We start from the raw sequence: 21,325 nt of genomic DNA, 5'->3' as shown, positions 1-21,325 counted from the left end.
TCCTGGACCGGTTCTGGTCTGACCCGGTTCTGGTTGAGACCAGAGGGACAGAACTGACACCAGACACGCTGACATTCTCAGGCTTTATTTCCTCTTTGCTCTACTGTTGAACAGGAGATTAAATATTTTACAGAACATCCTTTGGTTATTTACAAGATTTTAGGCCCCACGACGAGAGGGCGGGGCCAACAGACGGCGTTCCAGCGTCTGGGGGAGGAACCTTGATCTGACAGAGAAGCTGAGGTGTGACAGTAGGAGATAGAAGCGAACAGAACCGACTCCAACCAGGAAGTGCTGCGGAGATTATGTCATCCTGTGGGTGGGTCCAACACCACGTGCATGACGCCTCGTTAGCCAATCACGCGCTTCACAGGCAGGACGCCCTGGCAGCTCCGTCAACAAATCAGACAACAGACACCGCAAAGAAGGTCAGCATGTATGTAGCAACACAGCTAACTCGAGATAAAGCTAGCTAGTCAGCAGGACAACATTGCCTGCATCAGCATCAGAGCTAACATTGGCTCATTTAGCTAAAGCCAGCTAAAGCTGGAGCTAACAGAACCCAAGTGGTTCCACAGGCGGGTCATTGGTGGGCGGAGCCAAGGCTGAAGGAACCTGACGCCACCTAAGGGGTGGACCCCGCCTCCAGGATGGTGGGAGTGTCAGCATGATAGCACAACGCTAAGGGGGAGGGATCCCTTCAGAGCCGGTGCCTTGTTTACAAACATCAGTAGCTGGAAACATGTAAACAAAGTTCCAGCTGCTGCTAGAGGAGTGTGGGGAGCCTGCTCTCATCGCTGGGGGGCGTCTCAACAGGAACTGGAGTAAACAGACTGGTTGAAGTGGGAGGAGCTTGTGCGTATCACAGCTGGAGATGTCTGGATAGAGGGACCCGCCATGCGGGTCCTTGTGGACTGAGCTTTGCCCACCCATGCAGTGTTAGAGGAAGGTAAATGTCTGGGGGGGTTAGGGTAAGGGTTTGGGGGGGGGGTGTTGTGGTGGGGACGTCCAGGTGTGTTAGATGGGCAGCTGGAAGGTGATGTCCACCTGAGCTTCTTTAGCCAGAGACACGATTTCAGAGAGCTTCACCACCTGTGGACACAAGACACACCTGGTCAACCGCTCAGCTAACGCTAGCACCGCTCACCTGAGGACCACCTGGTTACCGAGTTACTTGGTTACTAGTGCTGTCAGGCAATTAAAAAAATTAATCCAATTAACTACAGGATTTGTAATTAATTAATCTAATCACATTTTAATCTCATACCTGCTAAAGGCCCCCAAATAAATAATTTGAATTACATTACAAAATTGTAATGCATGACTAATCAATAGAATACACCAAGAAGAGAAGATTTGAATTCCACACTTTTATTGATTAAGTGTGCTTTATAAAAGAAATTCAAAACAAAAAAGGCCAAGCACATCAGCAAACCAGTTAGACCAGGTGCATTTCTCAAAAATGCAATACAAATACAGTTAAATAAAATAAATAAAATTCAGAAATAAAATAAGGCTCATATAGGCACATAAGCAGACTCTCAATCAAAATGAATACTAAAGCTGACTCAATACATCAATTCAAAATTAATAGTATAACATGCCTCTAAATAAGGCAACATCAATAGCAAAATGCCAACAGGCTTTTCCTAAGCTAACTTTACAGGAACTGACAACAGATAACTGTGTCCTTGACATGTTTTGCATTTAAATGATACTTTAGCCTGGAGCTGCTTCGGGGATATGAAAATTCTCTTTTACAAAAGGTATAAATAATAATAATAATAATAATAATGGATTAGATTTACATAGCGCTTTTCTGGACACTCAAAGACGCTTTACATCGGATGCATTATTCATTCACTCCTCCTTCATACTTGGTGATGGTAAACTACGTGTGTAGCCACAGCTGCCCTGGGGCAGACTGGGAGGAGTCTAGCGCAGAATCACTGCTATTTTGTCGATAGTCCCGTCTTTGTTCTTTTTATAAATGAACTTTCCGCCCAAAGGCCCGAGTGGGCTTGCCTCGCTCTCCTGTGTCACGTCCATCTCTGTTGTCAGTCACCCTGCTTTTGACTAGTGGCACCGGTACGAAGTGACGTCACTGCAGCCTACGGGTCCCTCAATGGGCCAAATTTGCCACTCGCGGTTAATTGCGTTAATTTTTATAGCGCGTTAATTTGCAGCGTGATTAATTAATCTAATTAACCCGTTAAAGTGACAGCCCGTATTAGTTAGTATGACTAACAGTAACTAAGGGTTGTGGGGTTTGGTGCCTTGCTCAGGGGCACCTCTGCCCCTGAGGGGAACTGGTACCTCTCCCTCTGGTCCTAGGTCCAGTCCTTGTGGACTGACCCCCGCCCACCCAGATTAGTCCATTCCCACACCCCGGGGGTGGTACCCACCATTTTTGCAGCTTCGTCCAGGTCGTCACAGGCCAGGATCTTCAGGGGACTGGCAGCGATCAGAGCTTTGGCGTCGTCCACGCGGGTTCCTGCAACGGAGGAAAAACGTCAACATCTGAGGACGGAGCGACAGACCGACTGAAAGAAGGGCGACAGAAAGAAGAGCGACAGAAAGAAGAGCGACAGAAAGAAGAGCAACAGAAAGAAGAGCGACTGAAAGAAGAGCGACTGAAAGAAGAGCGACTGAAAGGAGAGCGACCGAAAGAGGGATGAAAAGAGGAGCGATGGAGGGACAGATAGAGCGTCCAGATCTTTGCTGACGGTTCAGAACCTGGACGGTGCTTGGAGCGCTCTACCTTGTAGTCGCACCACGATGGGGATCTTGAGGTCCAGATCGATCACAGCCATGATGATGCCTTTGGCGATGACGTCACACCTCATGATACCTCCAAAGATGTTCACCAGGATGGCCTGAACCTGGGTGAGGTCATCACAGTTTAGCCCCAGCATCACCCCCCCAGTGACCTCCAGCAGCACCGGTCCTCACCTTCCTGTCAGACGTGATCAGCTTGAAGGCCTCCGTCACCTGTTGGGTTGTGGCTCCTCCCCCCACGTCAAGGAAGTTGGCCGGCGTGCCGCCGTGCAGTTTGATGATGTCCATGGTAGCCATGGCAAGCCCCGCCCCATTGACTGGAAACAACATCCACCATTGAGACACAGGCGCAGCCGTGAGGCGCACTGGTGCCGTCCACACCACTAACCGGGAGCAGCGCTCCATCTGGACGTTACCAGAACGACACGTGAGCAGAGGCTTCAAACCACGCCGTTTTCTCCAACCAATCAGAACGTCTCGTTTACACTGGGATCTAATTTCACATATCAAATCATACGACCTCCAGTGCCGCACTGCCCCGCCCCCCGGTGACATCACACTGACCCAGGCAGCCAATGGTGCCGTCCAGCCCAATGTAGTTGAGGTCGGCCTTGGCGGCCTGTCGGTCCCGCGGGTCCTCCTGGGTCCAGTCCTGCATGCTGAACACCTTCTTCTGCCGGTACTCGGCGTTGGAGTCGAAGTTGATCTTGGCGTCCATACACATCACTGTGGAGCAGGAGACCAGGGTCAGAGCAGCCCCCCACCCAGAAGCTACAGAACCACCACCAGCAGGGCCCTGAGGCCACCGGGGGCCCTTGCAGCTCCTACAGGTCAGAACTGACTCCTGAGTGGCTGGGGGGCGTACCGGAGCCGGACGAGTCCTCCACCATGGGGTTGATCTCCACCATGGAGGCGTCGTACTGGATGAACAGGTTGTAGAGCTTCACCATGTTCTCTGCTGCCTCGTTCACCAGCGCCGCTGGGAAGCCCATCTTCTGAGCGACCTGAAGGAACCAAACCGACATGTGAGACCAACCACCCATCAGAACCGCTGCATCTCAAGGGCGCGCCACAGCCCAGAACCCCCCCACCTCTGGAGGTATAACCAAAGCACAGACATAATGAAGATAGTCTGGAGGAGCATCGATGGAGTCCAGCCTTCAGCGTCAGACATATCGAGTCTGTGGTCACCATGACAACAGATACCTCTAGCATAACATCCAGACGCTTGAAGTGGTCCTCCAGGAGGGGGAGGGAGAAGGGCAGAGAGAGCTAAACAAACGTGGAGCCAAAAACGTGGCTTCAGACCGTCTACCCAAATAAAACAGATCAATTATATCTGACGACCAGTTCAGAACCAGGACAGCAAATATGTTATAATACATGTTATTATGTATATGATAATAAATGTTATAATACATGTTATTATATATATTATTTTATATATGTTATTAAATATTAAAAATGTTATAATATATACGTTATCATATATTATAATATATATTATGTTATTACATACGTTATTATGTATGTTATACTATGTATGTTATAATAATATATGTTATATGTTACATAATATATTTGTTATATATGTTCTTGTGTTATAAACTGTTATTTACATACACTGTAATGTAAAAAAGTTATAAAGTAATGCATTTCTGAACTTTGTAGTTCTTCACCCCCCCACTTCATTCATCAGGTTCCCCCAGCCCCTCCCACCGTCAGGCGTTGACCTACCTTGATGGCCTGCTCCATCCGGATTCCCTCCACGATGTCGATGGGCTCCTTCACGATGGCGTCAGGGTTCTCTGCTGCCACATCCTCGATGTTCACGCCCCCCTGGGAGCTGCCAATCAGTACAGGTCCCTGTGGGAGGAGGTCAGAGGTCACTGCTCCAGGACACGTGTTCCCAAACACGCAGCTGTGTGTTCCTATGAGACGCGGAATGGAGGAAACGCTGGTTCCTATCATCATCATCACCACCATCATCACATTTATCACCATCACCACCATTATCACCATGACCACCATCATCATCATCACCATCACCATCATCACCATCATCAGCATAATCACCATCATCATCACCATTACCACCATCACCATCATCATTATAATCACCGTCACCATTATCATCACCATCATCATCATCATCACCATCACCACCATCATCATCATCACCACTATCATCATCATCATCATCATCACCATCACCAGGCTTTTATCGTCATGACGACTGGAACAGGGGATAGAGAAACTTACAATGGAACAACAATTGTCAGAGTGAACACGGTGTCACTCTGAGCAAAGCATCATGAGATCAGAACATAAAGAAAACAGTGATGAGGTGACTGGGCAGCAAAAACAGTCCAAAAACCAGTCCCTATAAACCAGGGGCAGCTAGCAACCGGGGGCAGCTAGCAACCGGGGGCAGCTAGCCGGGACGGCTAGCCACGGAGGCTAACAGCCAGTCTACAGCTGCCACTGCGGGCCCTCACCTGGTAGGATCTCTCCATGGTGATGGCGAAGTAGTACTCTCTTCGTGGGTACCTGCGCTCACAGATGAACACCTGGTTGCAGATACGCCCCGCCTCCCCAGTCTGCTTGGTGTACAGCTTTCGACCAATCATCTGGGAGGAAATGTCCCGGGCCTCTTCTGGCCTGAGGAGGAGATTGTCTGGTTGGTGAGGATACGTGACCCCCCGTGCTCCTAAAACTATCAAGCTCCTCCCCCCTAAGACACAAAACAGGAAGTGGAACCAATGACGACGCAGATGAGGCCTGGATTACTTACGAGTACACGATCTTGACTCCGCCCTTCAGGCCGCCCTCAAACGTCCCCTTTCCCCGGCCTCCAGCCAGAACCTGAGCCTTCACCACCAGGTCCTTAGAGCCTGGAACCAGACAGCAGTCAGCCAGACAGGCTAGGAGGGGTTAACCAGTCATCTGGGTCAGGGTCGGGGTCAGGGTTAGGTGTTAGGAACAGGGTTTGGGGTCAGGGGTCAGGGTTCAGGGTCAGGGTTAATTTTTATTAGTTTTGTGGTGCCACCATCAGAACTCGCCAGCTGGAAGTTTGGAACCAGAAGAATAAAAAGGAGGAGGACAAGTAGTCCTCAACCTACGAACAAGTAGTGTTCAACCTACAAACGAGTAGTCCTCAAATTACAGACACAACTGGTTCCTAGAGGCTGTTTGTAATTGAATTGTTGTCGGTCATTACTTATTAAATTTAAACCTCTAATCTCCGAGGTCATTTAAATGTCGTTACTACTCTAAATACTAAAGTAATGTCATTACTACTCTAACTACTAAAGTAATGTCATTACTATAAATACTAAAGTTCTATTCCCTCAGACTGATCAGAAACAATTCCAGGACATTAAAACAACCCAGATTAATAAAATACTGCAGTAATGTAAGGTAACTTCAGAGTCAGATCAGCTGTTGATTATCCACTTTATGGTACTGTAGCATGTAGCTGAGCTTTAGAGCAGTGGTTCTTAACCTTGTTGGAGGTACCGAACCCTGCAGGTTTCCTATGCTCACTCACCTAACCCTTCTTTAGTAAAAAAACAAAACAAAACAATTTTTTTCAAATTTAAGACATGCACATATGTTTTACTGGTGTATTTAATGAATTGTGCATTAATGTCACCTTTTTCAAAGAACAAAACCAAGACAGTGCATGAACTCACATGAAATGACCTACCTGCAAATCAGTGTGACTTCTGCTGTTGTTATTGAGAAACCAGTTCAGATATGTGTGGTTTCACCTTGGCAAGTGCTACTCTTATGTCATTTTCACAGCAAAGTCTGTTTCTTTTTTTTTTTTCCATGAAGCTTAAGGAAGTGTTACTTTTGCCAGTCCCAGACTAGAGTTGCTCAACTTCACATTGCCAATCATGCAGAACGCTGACTCCCATCACGTTCCGTTATTCAGTACATGTAAATTCACATTGCACATATTCGTCTGACCACTTTTTTTTTGCTCAACATAGTTACTATGAATTAAATATTAAGAAAGCAATCAGATGACGTGCCATCATGACAGGCATAAATCGACCACTGAAATCCCATGTAGCACAGGTAGGCTAATCGATGTAGCGTAATCACCTGCAGCCAGTGATGGCTGAGGGGGGCGTGTCATCACAAATTGACATGATGTGACAAACGTAAACAGTGATTCGTTTATGTTCGGCAAAAACACCCGACACATCGTGTTGGGTGTTTTGTTCTGACCTCTGTCTCCGCCGAACCTCTGAGGCCGACTCACCGAACCCCTAGGGCTCGATCGAACCCAGGTCAAGAACCACTGCTTTAGAATGAAGGAGGAGGAGGGGGGAGGAGTTATTGTTGTCAGAGTCAGAGTTGTCATCAGAGAGATGGTCACCACTACCACTATCTCCACTAGCTTTAGCTTTAGCATCATGATAAAGAGTAAAGTATCCAATGGGGTGAGGAGCCTGACGCTCTGAGCTAACAGAGACACCAAACATCAACGGGGGGGGGAGTGCTGGAGCTGCATAAACACAGTGGTGCTGTCCCTGTGGGGGTTGTGGCAGAAAGGGCAACTGCAGGATGATAAGTCAGATATGGTGAAGCACGTTTGTTCATATCTATGAACGTTCTAAAGTCAAATGTTTGTAAGTTGAGGACTAGCTGTAGTAGAAGAAGCAAGATGAAAAGGACATTTCCAGAGGTCATATCACTGGTTCCAGCTACACCTCTCCAGGACCTTCTAGGGTGGTGTCATGTGACCCCCTGGACCAGGAGGCTATGATTAGACTGAACTGAGACACACAAAGGTCACCACGAGCCAGAGGAACCCTGAAGAACCCAGAGGAACCCTGACGACCCCAGCTGGACCAGCGGGGGGGGGGGGCAGCCCCCGTGACTCACCGATCTGCTTGGCCACGGCGTAGGCCTCCTCGGAGGAGCTGGCCACCATACCAGCAGGAACGGAGATCCCAGCCTCCTTCAAGAGACCAATGCTCATGTACTCATGTAGGGACAGGCTCCTCTGCTGGGACACGCCCCCGGACACGCCCAGCACCTGGGGAACAGGAGCAACACAACGTCACACACACATACACAACGTCACACACACATACACAACGTCACACACACATACACAACGTCACACACACATACACAACGTCACACACACATACACAACGTCACGCACACATACACAAAGGTCACACACACATACACAACGTCACACACACATACACAACGTCACACACACATACACAACGTCACACACACATACACAACGTCACGCACACAACGTCACACACACACACGTCACACGCACCAACACAACGTCACACACACACACACACACACACACACACCAACACAACTTCACACACACACACACACACACACACACCAACACAACTTCACACACACACATACACACACACACACACACACACACACACACACAGCGTCACATACATACAAACACAACTTCACACACACACACACACACACACCAACACAACTTCACACACACACATACACACACACACACACACACACACACACACACACACACACACACACACACCAACACAACTTCACACACACACATACACACACACACACACACCAACACAGCGTCACATACATACAAACACAACGACACACACACACACACACACACACACACACACACACACACACACACACACACACACACACACACACACCAACACAACGACCCCCCCCTCTCGGGTGTGACTGTTTCCGGTTGTTGTTTACCCTACGTGTTTTTTCTATTTTTTCTTTCAAGCAGCGTAATCCGTTCGTCCGGGGGGCGGGGGTATCGGGACCCCCCCTCCACGGAGGTCACCATGACCCCCCCCTTCAGAGCCGCTCAGTGACAGCTAGCTGTGCTAGCGCTAGCAACTGTTAGCTCGCTGAGGCTAATGTCAAACTGACCCTGTGGGTTCGGGACAGCTGGGGGGGTCCGGAGGAGCTCAGATCCCCCCAGCGGCCCTGGCCGGACCCCCCCGTCGCGGGGTGGGACAGACTCACCTGTGCCGCGGAGCGGAGGCTGCCTCTGGCCGCGGAGTGTCTCAGGCCGGCCGCCAAACGGCCGCAGAGCAGGGACGCCATGTCTCAAGTGTAGACTGCTGCGCATGCGCAGTGAGCTGGCCCGCCTCCGTCACTGGCGCCGCCTTCTGGCTTCAGGCCCGCCGGCTCGCGCTGCTACGACGACAACCAATCAGATGCTCCGACCATCTGCTTTGATCAGACAATAAAACGTTGCCACGGCAACGACGGTCGGATCCAGCTCCTGGTGGTCAGGAAGTCCTGGTGGTCCAGGAAGTCCTGGTGGTCCAGGAAGTCGTGATGGTCCAGGAAGTCCTGGTGGTCCAGGAAGTCGTGGTGGTCCAGGAAGCTCTGGACCTCCAGCTCACGCCCCAAATAAATAAATGCATTCTGGTCTCTGATTGGTTCTGCTCACATGCGTGAGAAGAAACTACATTCACCCTCAGCTGAGAGGCTCCTCCCACTCCCAGAGAGGCTCCACCCCCTCAGGATGGCCTGACTGCAACAAATTATTTTTTGAGCATAAACATTTGTCTCACACAGAGCCTGAAGCACATCTGAAAGAACCGTCCATAAGTCTTTATTTACACACACATTATTTACACCACAGCCACGCCCCCAACCCACACACACATTCAGTCGGAGTCACTGCTGCTGCTGGACGAGTCGGTGGACATGTTTTCCACGTCGTCCTCGTTCTCCTTGTTGTGCCCCGGGGGCTCCAGGCTGAGGTCGTTGCCATGGTGAGGGGGCAGGATCCCCACAGCGACGTCAGACTGCCATGGGTAGTGGGGCGTCAACACGTCTGGGGGGCACAGGTCAGTCACCAACATGTCCTACCTGGAGCCTATGGGCGGGGCTGTGGGTGGGGCTACTTACCTGGGAGCCTCCCAGCAGCCAGGGCGTCGCCCGGCAGGTGTCCGTTGACCCCATTGGTGGGCAGGTTGGCCATGTGACCCAGCATCCCGCTGCGCATCTCCAGGTCGGTGGGGTAGGGGCGGCGCGGGTCACCTGAGCACATGTGTGTGTGTTAATGACATCACATGCCACGCCCACACACCTGCTTCCACAGATGGAGGGGCGTGGCCTCTGGGGGCCTACCTGGGACCCAGTTGAGCGGCGCGCACACGGCGTTGCTGGCGCTGATCCGGTGGGCGTACTTGATGATTTCTTCTGAGGAGATGCTTCCTGGAGGACCAGAGGAGAACCAGAGGAGAACCATAGGAGGACCATAGGAGAACCAGAACAGAACCAGGGTTAATGGAGCCACACCCAGTGAGGGCGGGGCCAGAGGCGTGGCAGCTCACCTCTCCTGGCTTTATCAATGGACTTGAGCTTCTCTTTGGCCTGGTACACAGCAGTGGCCTGGGGGGGGAGACCATCAGAACCAACTACAGACATAAACCAGCACACCAGCGGGGGGCAAACGGGTCGGCAGGGGGCAAATGGATCAGAAGGGGTCAAACGGATCAGCAGGGGGCAAACAGGTCAACAGGGGGCAACTAGCCAGCGGGCCAGCGGCCCGGGACCCACCAGGATGTGCTGCGCCTCCTTCAGCTGCTTCTGCAGCTGCTGCACGTCGCTGTCCCTCCGGTCCACCTCCTTCTCCAGCCGCTGCATCTCCTGCTGGACGGAGCCCTGCCGCCGGGCCACCGCCATCAGCTCCTGGAACTCCCGGTCCCTCCGCACCAGCAGGCTCAGCACCTGCAGACACACCGCAGGGTGAGGCCGACCGTCACCCGCCGCCCGACCCGACCCGGACAGTCCCGCCTCACCTGAGCGTCCTCTCCCGGCGGGGGCAGCTTCTGACTCCGGGACAGAGCGAGCATCTCGATCAGCTCCCTGGAACGCAGGAGGCCGCAGTTAGCCGTTAGCCTTCAACTGTTAGCCGTTAGCGCCGAGAACCACGTCGGGACGCCGGAACCCGAACCCGAACCCGGAACCTTACCGAGATAAAACCTCCAGGTCGTCCAGCACCGTCAGAAGCCGCTCTTTCGTTGATTTCTCGGCCGCCGCCATCTTTACTCCGCCTCACGAATGCGCCGGACAGGAAGTGACGTTTACACTACTTCTTTTTCTTCCTCTGGACTCGACCTGGTTTGTATATAATAATAAAATATTAGCGTATATTTTTTAATTACCGTCAAAACTACGGAATGAAGTCTGTAGCTATAAAATTATATATATTTACAGACACACGTCTGGTTGGAACCTATAAAAAAAATCTTGTCTAAAACTTACTTTACTGTCTTCCGTGTGTACACTTTAATCTTAAATTTTTTATCTTTTTGTAATTTAATATTTTTTTATTCAACTTTATTTTCACATACATAATTTAAAACCAGCTGCTCATGTCTGAGGAAGTTTAATTAGTCAATAAAAAGAAGCTTGTTTGTGTTTGATGTTAACTTCCTGTCTATCATTTCGAACTTTCCGTGAAACTGCTGGAATGTTAAGAGAACTTTTATTTTGAAAGGGTTCATGTACAGAGGAGGAGTCAGACCATCCGTTCTCATTAGGAGCCAATCAAACGTCTGGGGTGATGACCCCCCCCCCCCCAACAAGTGACCTACTGATGAGTGAATGATGATGTAGAAGAAACAATCAACCCCATAGAGAATGTAAGAAAAAAAATAAAAAAATATTCTTATAATAATATCAACATCAATTAAATATAATGAAATAAAATATACTAATAAAATAAAATTATAAAATAAAAATATAATTAAAATACAATATAATAATATATAATCCAATAATAATATAGCAATGATGTAATAAAAATAATAAAATAATATATAATCAAATAAAATGTAATATAAATATTATATAACACTCATAATAATAATAATATATAACTATAACAATCTGCTGGTGTCCATCAGACCGTTTCAAGTCAGGCGTCTGTCCACTGAGGTCTGGTTCTGTGTGGTTCCAGTCCCACCAGAATATTGAGACCGACCCCCCTCCTCACAGGGAGTGCCCCCCCCATCACAGGAAGCAACCCCTCCCTCACAGGAAGCGACCCCCGTAAGCCCAGAGGACAGCTTCTGTTCAGTGTCTCCGGCCTCGTCTTCCTCCGCCTGCTCCTCATCCTCCAGGACACATAGCTGGAGGCAGCCGCCACCCCCCCGGAGCTCGTCCCCCGAGTCCTCGAAGTTCCTGGAGACAGACAGCGAGAAAGAGTGTGTGTGTGTGTGTGTGTGTGTGTGTGTACGTGTGTGTGTACGTGTGGTCTTGTATAAGCTAGGAAGAACTTACGTGTCGTCATCGTCTGACCTCGGCTCCAGACGCTCCTCGTCCACATCAGACTCCTCCCTCTCCTGATCTTCCTCCCCCACCCGCCCCTCGTCCTCCTCCCCTTGTGGTTGTGGGTGTAGACGGGTCAGTGATGGTGTCTGACCTGTCGCTGACATCAGGTGGGCGTGAGCCAGGGCGTCCAGTAGGCTGCGGGGGGGGCCGTCCTGCCACCGCCTGCGTCCGCCCCCCTCCTCACCCTCCAGGAAGTCCAGAGTCCAGGTCAGAGTGTCCACTTCCTGTCCAGAGGGTCAGAATGAGACACAGAACCAGAAGAAGACAGGAAGGACAGAGACGGGTTCACCTGGCCCCGCCTTCCAGACTCCACCTCTTCCTCCACAGCATCGTCTGCATCGTCCAATCGGATCTCAAACATGATTCCCCTCTGCAGAAACAGTCCAGGTTCACGCAGTGAAACAGTCCAGGTTCACACAGTGAAACAGTCCAGGTTCACACAGTGAAACAGTCTGGTTTCTGATGTGTCGTCACCTGGCGTCTCCTCTCTGCTCCCCTCTCTCCATTTTTCTCCTCCTGCACACAAACAGATGGGACCAGCCTTCAGGTCCAGATGTGGAGGACATGAGGACGATGGAGGTCCAGCGGTCTCCTCTACCTGGACAGGTGGGCGTCGGTCCTGGGCAGGGCCTCTGGCAGGTTCTCCGGGGTTCTCCACCACAAAGGTTCTCTGGTCATGTCGTGGCTGAGCCTGAGGAGACTGAAGCAGTTTCATACCTGATAAGTGAACCCTGCCCCCTCTGGCCTGGTGGGTCCAGAACCAGAACCCACCAGATCCAACAGGATGAAGAGTGAGGATGAGGAGGGCCGTTACCTCGGCTTCATCCCTCAGCCTCCTCTGCCTCATCTCCTGCTGATACTGATGTCTGATGGCCCCCAGCTGACGGAGGTACTCCTGCACACACACACAAATACACATACATACACACACAGTGTGACCCTGCTCTCATAGGGTCCTGCAGTAGACCCTCTGCTTCCTCCTGGTCACACCTGCTGCCCCTGCTTCCTGTTGTGCTCAGGTGTGTGTTGGTTCTCCACCTCCTGCTTCCTGTGGTGCTCAGCAGTGCACGGACGCAGACCCTGGTGGTGAGACGGTGGTTGTGGTTGTGGTTCTGGTGCAGCAGCAGGCATGCAAGCATCTCCTACCAGCTGCTGCTCTGCTCTCAGCTTGTAGCGCCCCGCCTCCTGCCTCCTCTGCTGGTACTGCTGACAGGCTGCAGCCACACTGCACACACACACACACACACAAGTCTTAATGCTACACGTTACCAGCGTTGCAACAATATGCTAATGAAAGACATGGAGTGCTGAAGTCATCAGTCGATCAATCGAACACTAATCAGTGCTGTGGAGCGTCGTCATGGTGACGACAAGAATGGCTGGAACTGAATCTGATCTACTTCCGTGTCTGCTGTTGCCCCGCCTGTTGACGGTGTGTCCTCTTACAGCTGATATGGCTCCACGGCGTCTCCACACTGTTCCTGAAGACCAGCAGGAGGAGGAGCCGGAGGAGGAGGAGCCAGAGGAGGAGGAGCCAGAGGAGGAGCCTCCTGATGTCTCCTCTGGATGGCGTCCAGCTGGGCGTGGTACTGCTGGTAACGTCTGATTGGCTGTTGCTCAGTGACCCTATAGCAGAGACAAAGGTGGTTCACCTGTGAGAGGTCGTCTTCATCACCATCATCATCACCATCACCATCACCATCATAATCTTCATCGTCATCACCTGTGCTCCTGCCCCGCTGCTCTGTGATGAAGATGCTGCTGACAGACATGATGGTGAACAACAGACACAACAACACATACGAACATCACTGGTAACGACTGTAATGGCTACTCTGTGGTGGGGTGGGGGCGTCGCCCTGACGGGGGCCCTCCGGTCCGGTCCAGCAGCCCGCCGGGGTGCAGGTGTGAACCTCTGCAGGCCACCTGAGGACAGACACCACAGAAGAGGAAGAATGCTCGTCTGTCAGCTGGAAGCGTGAGGGCCACAGGAGCAGAGCTGTTGTTGTTTGTTGTTTTCTGTTGTTGTTGTCTGTGGTTGTTGTTGTTTGTTTGTTGTTGTTTGTTGTCTGGGTTAGGGTTCAGGTCCTGTCAGACCTTCAGGTGAACGTTGGTTCTGTTACCTGTCCTGATTGGCTGCTTTAGCGGTGCCAGTCTTTCCCTCTGAAGAAGGGCGGGGCTGAACTCCTCCATCGACACCTGAATACACACACACACACACACACGCGTGTTCTCAGCCGGCGCCTCACGGCAGGAGGTTCTGCAGCCATTCTGGAGGGGCGGGGTCTACTGGAGGGGTGGGAACCACTGGAGGGGCGGGGCCCACTGGAGGACCAACACCTCAGTGGTTGACAGCGGACCAATGGGGTTCTTCACCTGGGGGTCCAGGTGTCTGCTGACGTGTATCTGAAGGAGGGGCCGGCGCAGGACGGAGCTGACAGAGGGGCGGTCCCGAGGGTTCACCTGGACCCAAACCGCCCAATCAGAACACACCGTCATACGAGTCAGGTCAGGTCCACGTCATTACAAACAAATCAACCAATTAAAATCCAGAACTCTGACCTTGAACAGATGACCAACCAGCTGACGGAGGTCAGACGAGTAGTGGGCGGGGACTGGAGGGTAACGCCCCCCACAGATTTTACTGATCAGCTGACGCAGACTGATGCCTTCAAACTTATAACAGTGATAGCGTTAGCTCAATGATAGCTAATGCTATCCCTGAGCAAATGCTCAGTGATAGCGTTAACGTTAGCGTGGAGCTCACCGGATGCCTCAGGGTGCAGAGTTCATACAGGACACAACCCAGAGACCAGAGATCCCTGCAGTCACACACACACACACACACACACACACACACACACACACACACACACACACACACACACACACACTTTGATTTTTATTTGTATTGTAGTATTATAGGATATTACAGTAGACCTCAACACATGTGAACGGGGCGTGGTGTCAACGGGGCGTGGTGTGAACGGGGCGTGGTGTGAATAGGGCATGTCCATACGTCTTGTTGTTGTAGGGCCGGCTCTCACAGATTTCGGGGGACAGGTAGTAGGGCGTGCCAACACAGGTGTGGGCCATCTCCATGGTGCTGCACAACAACAATAACAATTAGAATAGCGCAACAATAACAACAATAACAACAACACACTGTTCACAGAGCGTCAACACACCTGAAGCTTTAACACATTTTAACACGTGTGTGTGTGTGTCTGTGTGTCTGTGTGTGTGTGTTCATACTGACTGGTTCAATATTCTTGCTATTCCAAAGTCTCCGAGTTTGGTTCTGGTTCCTCCGTTGGTGAGGAAGATGTTCTGGAGGATGAAGATGCAGGTGAGGACTGTGCTGGCAGCTGATTGGCTGTGTGTGTGTCTGTGTGTGTGTGTGTGTGTGTGTGTGTGTGTGTGTGTGTGTGTGTGTGTGTGTGGCAGGTACCTGCGCTTTGATGTCTCGGTGGAGAACCTTTTTGTCATGGATATGTTTGAGTCCCAGACAGATCTGAACGAACCAGTCCACAATCTGAGCAGCACACACACACACACACACACACACACCGGTCATACAAGAGGTGTGTGTGTGTGTGTGTGTTTGTGTGTGTGTGTGTGTGTGCGTACCTGCTCCTCGGTGAAGGGGACTCCTCTCTGCAGGTTGATCCTCTTCATCAGATCTCCTCCATCACAGTACTCCATCACTATGTACAGGCTGCCCCGCTCTACACACACACACACACACACACACACACACACACACACTGTGATGTCATCGGTCACATGATCACCTGCGTGTGTGACCTCCCTCACCTTGAAACGATGTGACGAAGGTGACGATGTTTGGGTGCTTCATCTTGGACAGCAGCGTCACTTCCTTCTGCGAAGCTTCTTTTTCCTTCACTGACATCTGACCATGAACACAACACAACTGAACTGGTCTTGAAATGGTTTAAACCGGTTCAAACTGGTTTAAACCGGTTCAAACTGGTTTAAACCGGTTCAAACCAGTTTGAACCAGTATGAACTACTTTGAATCAGTTTGAATTGATGGGAGGTGCTGTGTGAGGCTTACCTTCCTGTGGTCGATCTGTTTGACCACACACCGTCTGTCTCCGCCCCGTTTGTCCCGCACCAGGAAGGCTTTACCAAACGCACCCTCCCCCACCTGACGGATGACCTCATAACCGTCCATCACACCTGAGGACGCCCAGAACACACGCGGATGACGTCGTCACACAGAACACCTGACTCATCAGTAGCGTTGGGCGTGTCAGGCCCCCCTGGCCGAACCCGGTTCACGCTTTCATGACGTCATGACGTCGTTCACTGGAACACTCAACAATTCAATAAAGGTTTAACGAACGGAGCGCGCGCCCCTCGGGACCCAGGTCACACTGCGTTATCACGTCAGAGCAGGTTGGAAGTTTGGGTAACTTCACGTCGCTAAGCAACAGTAGCCTGTTGCCATGGAAACGTAAACACGGCCGCCAGCTCCATGATAGCATGCTAACAGCGGTGCTCTTACCGTCAGCGCGCCTCCGCTGGACCGGAACCGGTCCGGACGGCGGGAACGGTACTGAATGGCGGCCGAGCGTCCACACGCCGAACCTGAAGGGGAGACCCGCAAGGGATTCTGGGAGCTGCAGTGCATAATTAATGAAGACGCTCCAGTCCGTCCAGCCGTTGATTTCCGGTCATTTTATCGATCCTGATTTTTACGTTTTCACTGGTCTGGATGCTATTTTTAAAAAAATAAAATTTCTAACAATTTTATCAAGTGATGAAGGTCCCGAACTTCAAGTAGTTGTGCGTTTATTTCTATACTTTTATTTCCAATAAATTCAAGCTGCATTTCCTCTGTGAAAGTCCTGCAAACATTATTGATTGCTGATGACGTCAGCAGTTGATTATTTTTCCACAGAAAACGTCACAGCATTACGTTTAAAGCCGATCCGTGCATTAAGGATGAAATAAACATCAAATTATTGTATTATTATCTTCTTGCATCATCACCATCACATCTCAAGTGTGTTGAGATGGTGACATCGCATACATTTCCCATGATGCACTGTGAAGTCTATCTAGATCCAGTAAGAGCCAAGCCTGTGTCACATGACCATCACCACACATCTACTAGTTACGGCTGATACTAGTTAAACCTGGTACTAGTTACACCGGATAGTAGTTACAGCTGGTACTAGTTAACTAACCAGAACCAGCTAGTTTCCCCATGGGGGATGAACAGTGAGGTGTTTTCTTTCAGCTTTAGCTGATGCTACACTGTGGTAGTTTTAAACCCTGTCCTGTGTCTGGACCCAGTCCCAGGTCTGGACCTGATACTGGGTCCAGACCTGTCCGGCGGCGTTACCCTGAGGGAGACAAACTCATTCCAGACCAGTGGTTTGGTTTGTTTATTGGTTTATTTACTGGTGGTTTGGATCAGATTATCTACACAAATTAGTTCAACAACACACAGAAGGCTTTTAGCATCAGGCACCACCCACCCCTCAGCACCACCCACCTCTCAGCCCCGCCCACCCCTCAGCCCCCCCCCCACTGCTGGGCTTGCGCTAGCCATTCGCCACTTCGCCATAGGCGAAGTAAATTCCAGATTGGCTACAAGGTTTTTAGACTATAGCCACAGTGGCGTTGTTATTTTTACGGAAAAAAGGCTAAAACTTTACTTTTTCGCTCGCTAGCGCCGCTCGCTAGCGCCGCTATTTTCGCTAACGCCGCTATTTCCGCATGCCGACGGAATTTAGCTGAAGCATGCCGACGGAAATATCGGACGGAAATAGCTGAAGTCACCTGAACGCTCCTGATCATTAAATATGGACTCGGGTCATGACCTCCTCCCGTCCAATAAAAAACAAAAAGATTCTTTTTTTATAAGCTAAGTTTTACTTGGACTGCAAGACATTTTAACTTTGACTTAGACACTTAACAATAAATTTGATTCTTGGTATTAGTCAATGTTTACTTGTAAGTTTTACTTGCTATTACAGCAAACCACTGTCTTGGACACAGAATGTGGCTTTTTTTTTACTCAATTCTTTTACACTGAGCCACATTGGCTTAGTCATATGACCTCCTTGTGCAAGCCCAGCACAGGGTGGCGCCCTGCGGTCACAGCGTTAGCGTTCCCTTTCTAGTGAGTACATGTTCAGGCGATAGCTGCAGGTTGATTACGTTTAAACCCCCCCCCCCCCCATCGTGAAGAAGCACACTCATCATCATCACATTCACTCGTCTCCACACAGACACGCTGCTGGGGGCGCTCCTATCCGGGCGCCGGCTCTATGGCTCACAGATGCGGGTCTCCACCACCACCCGGCTCTCAAAGTGGACGATGCTCCTGCAGCTCAGCGCCGCTCGCTTCTGCATACCTGAAAACCAGCAGGGGGCGCAGGTGAGCAGGGCGGGTCTGGGTCTGGGTCAGGTCTGGTTTGGGTACTAGTCTGGTTCAGGTCTGGTTTTAGTCTAGTTCTAGTCTGGCTCAGGTTTGGTTCTGGCTCAGGTCTGGTTCTGGTTTGGTTCTAGCTCAGGTTTGGTTTGGGTTCTAGTCTGGTTCTGGTTCAGGTTCATGTACAGGTCTGATTCTGGTCCCACTGGGACCCGGTCCTACCCAGGATCTGGTCCCGGCGCTGCAGCCTGAAGGTGTCTTTGCCGTCACACAGGTTGTAAATGAAGGAACCCAGCTGGTCCACGTGCTCCAGACGCTCCGTCACCATCATGTCCTCGTGCACCAGGTAGGTCTGAGGCAGGTAGGAGCCCGCCTGTGGGGGGGGGGGGGGGCAGGTCACACCACTGGAGCCTACAGCTGTGTGTGTGTGTGTGTGTGTGTGTGTGTGTGTGTGTGTGTGTGTGTGTTACCTTGACGTTGACCAGCAGCTCCAGCAGATCTCTGGGGGGCATGACGATGCTGGTGTTGAGGGTGATGACGTAGCAGCGGTCCAGACTCAGGTCCAGGTAGGCCGTCAGCCTCTGGGAGCAGAGTAAGTCAGGATGGTCCTACCGGTGCCCCCCACCCCCCACGACCCCCGGGCCCCGTGGGACTCACCCTCTGGAAGTCGTGGACAATGTTTGCGGGGTCCCCCTCCTGGAACTCGGGGACGGGGACGCTGATCAGCGCTACCTGCTCCTCCTCCAGGACCCGGATCTGCTCCTGCAGCTGCCTCAGGTGCACTGGGTCCGGCAGCTCCACGTCCACCTCCACCTGCCCCGGGGCAGTTACAGTCAGTGAGTGGATGGGTCCACCAGACCCCATCAGGTCCACAGGACCCCACCAAGTGCACCAGACCCCACTGAGTCCACCTGACCCCACTGATCACTAGTGATTCGTGAACTGCAGCAATGTTACATCATCACCATCACCACCACATCTATCACCACTATCACTATCATCATGCTCCTCCTACGTTCTGGTCCTCTGGGATCATGAAGTTCTCCTCCAGGTAGTTGACTCCACACCAGTACACCGGGCCGTCCTGCAGGAACAAACAAACGCCTCCCATCAGTGAGGAGCTGAGAGCCAGTCAGCTCTTCCCGCCTCCTGCTGAGGGCGAGGCTGGTCGTCGGCGGCTGGAGGAAGTGGCGACGGACAGGACAGTAGAAGAAGAAGGCGGGTCCTCCATTACCTCGCCGTCCTCGCGGCCCTGTGGGGGCTGGCTGCTCACCTCCGGGGCATAGTAGCGCAGCACGCAGACCACGCCCACCACCAGTCCGGCCAGCATCAGGGTGAACCCCAGACACATGCACCAGCACCACGCCCGGGACCGCCGCTGCCCCAGGGGGCCCGCTTCAGCATCCTATGGGACAGAGGAGACGGTAGCCAATCAGGTCCAGCCAGCAACCGCTAGGCTAACATGACCGTTAGCATGCAGACGCTCACCTAGCACTGCTAGCATGTCAGCATACTAACGTTAGCATAGCATAGCTCCTTTAGTTAGAATGGAATACTGTAGTAGCTAATGTTAGCGTAGCGTAGTTCCTCTAGGGAACAGCAGGAACCTGCTCAATCGACCTGAAGGTCAAGTTCTGCCAATGAAGACACAAAACTCGACTTGACCTCTGATGGTCTGAGGTCAAGCCGGGGTCAAGCTGAGGTCAAGCCGAGGTCATCTTGGTGACCTGCTCTGCAGGTCGCTGAGGACCCACAGATGACTCCTCTGTTCACGAACAGGTGCCAACAGGCCTCCAGAGGAGTGGCCCTGAGCACGCCCTCATCAGGCTGGATGACATCACACGCTGAGACCACGCCCAGCAGGAGCGGCATGTCCAGACAGGAAGCCTGAGGGGCCAGAGACGCTGACTCAGCAGATCGGCACGCCTGACTGCTTCCTGTTGTTGTCAAACAGCTCAGAACCATTAAAGTACATGTGTGTGTTTAACTCCTGCATGTGTGTGTGTGTGTGTGTGTGTGTGTTTAACTCCTGCATGTGTGTGTGTGTGTTTAACTCCTGCATGTGTGTGTGTGTGTTTAACTCCTGCATATGTGTGTTTTTCTTCGTGTGTGTGCGTGTTTAACTCCTACGTGTGTGTGTTTGTGTTTAACTCCGTGTGTGTTTCCATCCCATAACCTTCATGACGCAGTTAGGGCTCGTGCGTCCTGAAGGAGTTACTATCGGAACAAAGTGACGGATTTAAAGGATTTCCCGGTAAATGTGAACACAGACGCGCCCGCGGGTGAATGACGTCACCGTTAACGTTTAAAATGGAGTTAAAATAAATAAATAAACAAACAGGAAATAAAGTTTAAAGAGTGAAGCCGGAAGTGAGACTGGATCCACCGTGAACCGGATCGAGTCCCGGTGTGAACGGTCCCACCGGGTGACCGGACACACCGGAGCGTGTTGTTTACCAGCTAGCCCGTTAGCTTAGCATGGACTCACTCTGTCCTCCGCAGGAAGCAGACCTTCCTTCTTCGCGTCCTTCCGTCCCAGCGCGGAGCTGAACGACACCTGGACCATCCTGACGAACCCCACCGGAAACTACCGACAACTCACGAAGAACAAGAACACACTCCGAACCGTCGAACCGACTCTCCGGGACAAACTCCGTCCGACTCCGACCTGTTGGAGAAACTTTGATGTCAAGTCAGCGCCGAGCGTCACGCGGCTTCCGGTCCGCTTTCAAAATAAAAGCATGGTTGTCCAATCCGGGAGAC

At 51.4% G+C, this 21,325-nt stretch overlaps 4 protein-coding genes across 7 annotated transcripts; all 4 read right to left on the bottom strand.

Moving 5' to 3' along the window:
- Nucleotides 1-69: 69 nt before the first annotated feature.
- Nucleotides 70-8,957, bottom strand: sucla2 (succinate-CoA ligase ADP-forming subunit beta). Its single transcript, XM_068328980.1, has 11 exons — nt 8,824-8,957; nt 7,678-7,831; nt 5,573-5,672; nt 5,277-5,439; nt 4,516-4,644; nt 3,644-3,782; nt 3,343-3,504; nt 2,953-3,095; nt 2,762-2,882; nt 2,406-2,494; nt 70-1,092 (listed from the first exon to the last, which is right to left on the bottom strand). The coding sequence occupies exons 1-11, from the start codon at nt 8,902-8,904 to the stop codon at nt 1,018-1,020; spliced, it is 1,356 nt and encodes a 451-aa protein (XP_068185081.1). The 5' UTR covers nt 8,905-8,957; the 3' UTR covers nt 70-1,017.
- An 82-nt stretch (nt 8,958-9,039) lies between these two features.
- On the bottom strand, nt 9,040-10,860 carry med4 (mediator complex subunit 4). Its single transcript, XM_068330289.1, has 8 exons — nt 10,790-10,860; nt 10,617-10,683; nt 10,375-10,545; nt 10,149-10,206; nt 9,943-10,029; nt 9,721-9,852; nt 9,491-9,646; nt 9,040-9,248 (listed from the first exon to the last, which is right to left on the bottom strand). Exons 1-8 carry the CDS (start codon nt 10,858-10,860, stop codon nt 9,040-9,042), a joined length of 951 nt encoding a protein of 316 aa, XP_068186390.1.
- Nucleotides 10,617-16,850, bottom strand: LOC137604829 (serine/threonine-protein kinase Nek5). 3 transcript variants are annotated; one of them, XR_011037672.1, is made up of 22 exons: nt 16,685-16,850; nt 16,232-16,356; nt 15,970-16,066; nt 15,784-15,881; nt 15,605-15,688; nt 15,413-15,483; nt 15,173-15,259; nt 14,921-14,975; nt 14,716-14,829; nt 14,530-14,616; nt 14,277-14,352; nt 13,988-14,079; nt 13,877-13,911; nt 13,600-13,779; nt 13,144-13,378; nt 12,968-13,048; nt 12,752-12,853; nt 12,628-12,669; nt 12,443-12,523; nt 12,245-12,377; nt 10,790-10,935; nt 10,617-10,683 (listed from the first exon to the last, which is right to left on the bottom strand). XR_011037672.1 is itself a non-coding variant. In XM_068328970.1 (22 exons), the coding sequence occupies exons 2-22, from the start codon at nt 16,349-16,351 to the stop codon at nt 11,733-11,735; spliced, it is 2,217 nt and encodes a 738-aa protein (XP_068185071.1). In that variant the 5' UTR covers nt 16,352-16,356; nt 16,685-16,850; the 3' UTR covers nt 11,693-11,732. The 3 variants fall into 3 exon arrangements, 2 of the variants coding, with proteins under 2 accessions (XP_068185071.1, XP_068185069.1); XM_068328970.1 differs by lacking the exons at nt 10,617-10,683; nt 10,790-10,935 and adding an exon at nt 11,693-12,003 and having other exon boundaries at nt 12,103-12,377; nt 13,144-13,233; nt 13,300-13,378; XM_068328968.1 differs by lacking the exons at nt 10,617-10,683; nt 10,790-10,935 and adding an exon at nt 11,693-12,003 and having other exon boundaries at nt 12,103-12,377.
- A 1,235-nt stretch (nt 16,851-18,085) lies between these two features.
- On the bottom strand, nt 18,086-21,280 carry LOC137604834 (integral membrane protein 2B-like). Of its 2 annotated transcripts, none has more exons than XM_068328982.1 (7): nt 21,051-21,280; nt 19,836-19,967; nt 19,578-19,646; nt 19,220-19,375; nt 19,033-19,143; nt 18,785-18,935; nt 18,086-18,545 (listed from the first exon to the last, which is right to left on the bottom strand). In XM_068328982.1, exons 1-7 carry the CDS (start codon nt 21,126-21,128, stop codon nt 18,457-18,459), a joined length of 786 nt encoding a protein of 261 aa, XP_068185083.1. In that variant the 5' UTR covers nt 21,129-21,280; the 3' UTR covers nt 18,086-18,456. The 2 variants fall into 2 exon arrangements, with proteins under 2 accessions (XP_068185083.1, XP_068185082.1); XM_068328981.1 differs by having other exon boundaries at nt 19,797-19,967; nt 21,051-21,279.
- Between the last annotated feature and the right edge of the window lie 45 nt (nt 21,281-21,325).

This window comes from Antennarius striatus, chromosome 12 (genome assembly GCF_040054535.1).
Source record: "Antennarius striatus isolate MH-2024 chromosome 12, ASM4005453v1, whole genome shotgun sequence".
In the NCBI taxonomy this organism is placed as follows: Eukaryota; Metazoa; Chordata; class Actinopteri; order Lophiiformes; family Antennariidae; genus Antennarius; species Antennarius striatus.
Note: the sequence above shows the minus strand (reverse complement) of the source record. Positions and strands in the feature narration are given on the sequence as shown.

Excerpts from the sequence above, each read along its gene's own strand:
- sucla2 (XM_068328980.1), bottom strand. The coding sequence starts at position 8,904 with ATGGCGTCCCTGCTCTGCGGCCGTTTGGCGGCCGGCCTGAGACACTCC. Across the intron at positions 5,673-7,677 it reads CGCCGTGGCCAAGCAGATCG|GCTCTAAGGACCTGGTGGTG; the intron begins GTGAGTCACGGG and ends GTCTGGTTCCAG. Across the intron at positions 5,440-5,572 it reads GGAGTCAAGATCGTGTACTC|GCCAGAAGAGGCCCGGGACA; the intron begins GTAAGTAATCCA and ends TCTCCTCCTCAG.
- med4 (XM_068330289.1), bottom strand. The coding sequence starts at position 10,860 with ATGGCGGCGGCCGAGAAATCAACGAAAGAGCGGCTTCTGACGGTGCTG. Across the intron at positions 10,684-10,789 it reads GACCTGGAGGTTTTATCTCG|GGAGCTGATCGAGATGCTCG; the intron begins GTAAGGTTCCGG and ends CCTGCGTTCCAG. Across the intron at positions 9,647-9,720 it reads GGCTGCTGGGAGGCTCCCAG|ACGTGTTGACGCCCCACTAC; the intron begins GTAAGTAGCCCC and ends TGTGCCCCCCAG.
- LOC137604829 (XM_068328968.1), bottom strand. The coding sequence starts at position 16,351 with ATGGACGGTTATGAGGTCATCCGTCAGGTGGGGGAGGGTGCGTTTGGT. Across the intron at positions 15,689-15,783 it reads TCCCCTTCACCGAGGAGCAG|ATTGTGGACTGGTTCGTTCA; the intron begins GTACGCACACAC and ends TGTGCTGCTCAG. Across the intron at positions 14,830-14,920 it reads TCTGCACCCTGAGGCATCCG|TTTGAAGGCATCAGTCTGCG; the intron begins GTGAGCTCCACG and ends CACTGTTATAAG.
- LOC137604834 (XM_068328981.1), bottom strand. The coding sequence starts at position 21,128 with ATGGTCCAGGTGTCGTTCAGCTCCGCGCTGGGACGGAAGGACGCGAAG. Across the intron at positions 19,647-19,796 it reads AGGGCCGCGAGGACGGCGAG|GACGGCCCGGTGTACTGGTG; the intron begins GTAATGGAGGAC and ends TTGTTCCTGCAG. Across the intron at positions 19,144-19,219 it reads TTGTCCACGACTTCCAGAGG|AGGCTGACGGCCTACCTGGA; the intron begins GTGAGTCCCACG and ends CTCTGCTCCCAG.